Source organism: Myotis davidii, unplaced genomic scaffold, assembly GCF_000327345.1.
Source record: "Myotis davidii unplaced genomic scaffold, ASM32734v1 scaffold72, whole genome shotgun sequence".
In the NCBI taxonomy this organism is placed as follows: domain Eukaryota; kingdom Metazoa; phylum Chordata; class Mammalia; order Chiroptera; family Vespertilionidae; genus Myotis; species Myotis davidii.
The window spans coordinates 2304948-2309343 of record NW_006284618.1 but is presented as its reverse complement, the minus strand read 5'-3'; the positions used below and the strand labels follow the sequence as shown (position 1 = coordinate 2309343).

The window sequence follows — 4396 nt, the reverse complement described above, 5'->3', positions numbered from 1 at the left end:
GCAGAGTGCTGCCCCCGTTTCCTGCACTGCTTCTTTGCAACATGCTGTTAATTTCCGCGTTCAGAAGCAGCGCAGGATAGAGAGAAGCTCAGTTGTAATTGCTTAGGTTACAACTGTGAGTCTGTCTTTCTAGTATTAACTGCACTTTTATTGGGTTAAACTTGAGTTCAAATCTAATTTGGGGGAAATGTTGGACAAATAAAAAAAATCGCCAAGGAATCCGAACTGACATGAAAAGGACTTGTGTCCCTTCGCAGCCTTCGCACAGCTGCCTGGACTTTGGCCATCGAGTGAGTCTAGGTACCAGTGGGCAGTTAGGGTTTCAGTGCAGGCAGGGTGACAGGAAGTCAGCTCTGGAGAGCGTGGTGGGAGCCAGTCCCCATAGGAAGCAGGTCAGAGGCACTGGCCAGCTACAGTAAGGGGCTGCCCCAGAGCCCCAGAGCCCCAGAGCTGAGTCTGCAGGAAGGAAGAGCTGCCATTAGGAATGTTCCAGGAGTGAAAGAGCATTTTGGAAGAAGAGGAAAAGACTGCTCTAGGAATTGGGCTGTTTGTTGGTAGAGGTATGATTCTTTAGTCTGAAGGTTTTTTCCATTTCAGAGTACCTTCCACCATCTGTTTTGGTCAAGGTGCATCGCGAGGATTTAAAAGCACCAAGAACAGAAATAAGCACTAGTGACAGCTGAGCCAGAGAGCGGGCCTTTGCCACCCTTCATGTCTCGGTCCTTTGGGGTTGGCGGGATGACACCAGTTGCCAGTATCAGCAGAGAGTGACCCCAGATTTCGGCAGTGACTCTGCTCCCATCCCTCCCTCTGTAGGGGCCATCCTACAAGTGTTCTTTATAAAGCATATATTTTTTATTTATGGTCTCTAGTCATTTCCATATTGTTGACCTAAGCAGGGAAATGGGCAATAATTACGTTTGAGCACTTTGCTTTCAGCATTCAGCTTTCAGAAAGAATTATAACTATTTTTTATCCTCATCCGAGGATATGTTTTTTGTTTGTTTTTGTTTTTATTGATGAGAGAGAAACATTGACCAGAGATTGAACCTGGAACCTTTTGGTGTGCGGGACGACGCTCCAACCAACTGGGCCACCTGACTGGCCAGGGCAGTTCTCAGGAAGATTTATGAAGTCTTGGCACCTCTGGAGGGGTGAGTGGGCAGGGTGCCATCAGTGAGAGCTTGTGCCTGTTTGAGAGACCCTGGGTCATCCTCTACTGAGCTCTGAGCAAACCTGACTAGGGGGCAGTGATAGAGAAGACTGACAGGTGGCGCATGGGCAGGTCGGTCGGTCGGTCGGTCGGTCGGTGCTGGGAGGAAGAGTGCCAGCTGGGGCAGCCTCCCCAAGGAGGGACAGCCACAGGCAGAGGGAAGGGGCTGGCACCAGAGCTCGAGTGCCTGGCTGGTGTCTTCCTGGCAGGAACAGAGCAGGTGAGAGTCTGCAATCCTCTCATCGATGGTCACCAGGTAGCTAAGGAGAGAGCACACCGCAGAGGCACACGGAGCCACAGCAGGGAGGAGCAGGTTTGGGCAGGCATGTGGAACCCAGACCTACGCCGAAGGTAGCCCATGGACAGAAACAATGGATCCGCTCTGTTTTGACAAATAAGGGCTGTGGGCCTAGGCCTGGCAGAGTGGGGACCGCCTGCAGGGCCTCCCTCCAGAGGCCTCATCTCTAGTAGGACTGGGGTGCTTTTAAGAACCTCCAATGTGCTCTAGCTGGTTTGGCTCAGTGGCTAGAGCGTCAGCCTGCAGACTGAAGGGTCCCAGGTTCAACTCTAGTCAAGGGCACATGCCCAGGTTGCTGGCTCGATCCCCAGTGTGCAGGAGGCAGCTGATCAATGATTCTCATCATTGATGTCTCTCTCTTTCTCTCCTCCCTCTCTGAAATCAATACAAGTGTACTTTAAAAAAACAAACAAAACATCAAATGTGAGAGAGGATCAAGGTTCTGAGTAGCCTTAAAAAGCAACAACTACGCTCTGTGAGGCATAAGTCACATGGGTCAGGTCATGGGTCATGGCTCTCAGGCCCTTCAGCCCCTCTCAAGCTCCCTTTGTGCCACGGCCCCACCACCTTCTCTGGGGTGTTAACAGGCGGGTCTGTTCCCTGAAGACCCTGACTGGAGGTGGGCTCTGAGTTCAAACAGCCCAGCCCACGGCACAGGCCTGGGGGGATGGCAGTGCGGACTATGAGGACGCCTCTCCCATTATCAGCCTCATTTCCAGCAGCTTCTACTTCAAGAATTGGGTTAGTTTCCATTTAAAATCCATCGTGAATTGTCATTTTCCAGAAACACAGGGAGAGTAATGGCCAGTAATAGGCAGTTTAGGGCACTATCATCAATACTTCTGGGACTTCTCCACTTCTCCGAAGCTGTCTCCTGTGGGCAGCACCTCAGCAGCCCCCCAAGTGAATAAAACTGAGCAGGCAGGCCCAGGGAGAGCCAGCACCAGTGACCTAGGGGAAGGGGCTCGGCGTCCCCTCCCTATAGTCACCTCTGGGTCCTGGTTACAGCTGGGAGGCAGGGTGAAGGCGGGGAAGGGGCTGCCCACAGCAAGGATCAGGCTGAATGGTCGAGGGGGCTTCCATCCACCCAGGCACCTTGACAGTCCCAGTGCAGAGTCTAGAAGGAGAGCTGAGGCAGCTGGGAGAAGCCTCAGGAAGGGTCAGACCGGCACCTCCCTCCCTCGGGCCCTAGAGACCTGAATTGACAGCGTGTTGCAAAGGAGCAGAGCAGGATGCCAGCCAGTGCCCTTTGTATGGACCCTGAGCCTCAGCACCTCCTCCCCGGCCTAGCACCAGTCTAGGATCCCTGGGGAGCCCAGCGGACAGGGCCTGCGGTGCACACCGCCCACCATGCTCTCCATGCCCATCTGCGGCCCTGGCCATCCTGCCTCTGCATGGACACACCCCTACACACACCCACATCCCCACACAGACACAGACACAGTCCACAGACAGCACCTTGCCTCAGGCTTTCTAATAAAAAATAAATACGGAAAAAATCCCCTAAACCACGTGTGAAAGTTTCCATTCTGCCACATGGTAACACACCTAGTTAGTAATCAGTGCCCTTCATTTCAGCAGTCCTGGCACCAAACTTTTCATTTCTTTTGCGGGAATCCGTTTCTTGCTGCCCCAAGACAATCTGGCGAATCCTTCTGATAGGAGCCGGTTACTGAAGCAGGGGTGTGGGAGGGAGGTCTCACAGAGTAAACTTCAGAATACTTTATTGGCTGCCTTGTACAAAATAGGAAGCTCCACCCGGCCACCGTATGAAACTGTGTTCACTGTCTTTCAGGAAAGCGTTTAGAACAAATATATTTTTTTTAAGTTCTTAAATATCTGTAAGATACCCACAAATAAGCTTGAGGCATCAATTATAACATTGTATCAACAACAAAAACCTGAAAAGCAAAACAAAAGAAGACGGACAGGACGCAGGGGGTTTTCCTGGAAAAGGGGTGCGCAGCTCGCCCTGTCCTGCGCCACCCTCCCCTCCGGCCCCCCCAGGCCACCACCTGGCAAGGCGTGTGCCAAGTCCCCTAGGAGAGGTAATACACACCGTAAGCGGTGATAGGCGCTGCGAAGAGTCCTGGCACCTGAGGCAGGGTGCCCGTAGCACCGCCATAAGCGCCCGGGGAGCCTTGAAGGTGGGTGCCCAGGGGGAAGGGCAGGGCGAACGCGGGCAGCAGCGGCTTGGCCTCCAGTTTCAGCTTCTCCAGCTCGGCCTCCTGCAGCCGCTTGGCCTTGGCCCGGCGGTTCTGAAACCAGATCTTCACCTGTGTCTCCGTGAGGCTCAGACTGCTGGAGAACTCGGCCCGCTCGGCGATGGACAGGTACTGCTTCTGGCGGAACTTGCGCTCCAGCGCCAGCAGCTGGGCGGTGGTGAAGGGCGTCCGTGGCTTGCGGTTGTTTTTGTGTTTTCGGAGGGTGCAGGGCGGAGGACTGGGGGCGCCTGGAGGGGAAGAGAAGCACGCGTGGGGTACTCAGACGCCGGCGGTGCGCTCCCCTTTCCGACACTCTTGGATCCCCTTCCCGACTCCGTGATCGCGCCCACCGAGGAGATGAGACCCCAAATGCCACAGGAGTAAGATAAACAAGGCACCGGGGAGACGGTGCGTGTAGAGGAGGGCCGCTGTGGACTCGGGCTCTGCTCCCCAAATCCACGGCCCCGCACCCCAGGGAGGAGGGGAACTCAGCCCACTTGGAGAGGCGAGAAGCTGGTGCTGGAGGCCGCCTCAATAACAGAGATGGGGGCTTGGCAAAGCGGAGGTTCGACGGCCCGGGGCTCTAAGAAGCCTCAGGGCTTTGGGGTGCCCACTCCGCTCCCAGGTAGAGCGAGAGCCTGGTTGCGTGGGGCGCGGAACGGCTGCGGGGCGTGCGCGCGC

General features: G+C 55.0%; 2 protein-coding genes across 2 annotated transcripts in view; one reads left to right on the top strand and one right to left on the bottom strand.

The window, feature by feature from the left end:
- Positions 1-858, top strand: part of ZNF511 (zinc finger protein 511) — a 2435-nt gene extending 1577 nt beyond the window's left edge. Inside the window, exon 5 of the mRNA XM_015572733.1 lies at positions 598-858. Within this exon, the coding sequence (XP_015428219.1) occupies positions 598-673 (76 nt within the window). The 3' untranslated portion in view covers positions 674-858. The remainder of the gene's footprint in view (positions 1-597) is intronic.
- A 2360-nt stretch (positions 859-3218) lies between these two features.
- The window catches only part of LOC102761730 (homeobox protein MSX-3), a 32372-nt gene continuing 31194 nt past the window's right edge, over positions 3219-4396 (bottom strand). Inside the window, exon 2 of the mRNA XM_015572507.1 lies at positions 3219-3993. Coding sequence (XP_015427993.1) covers positions 3551-3993 — 443 coding nt within the window. The 3' untranslated portion in view covers positions 3219-3550. The remainder of the gene's footprint in view (positions 3994-4396) is intronic.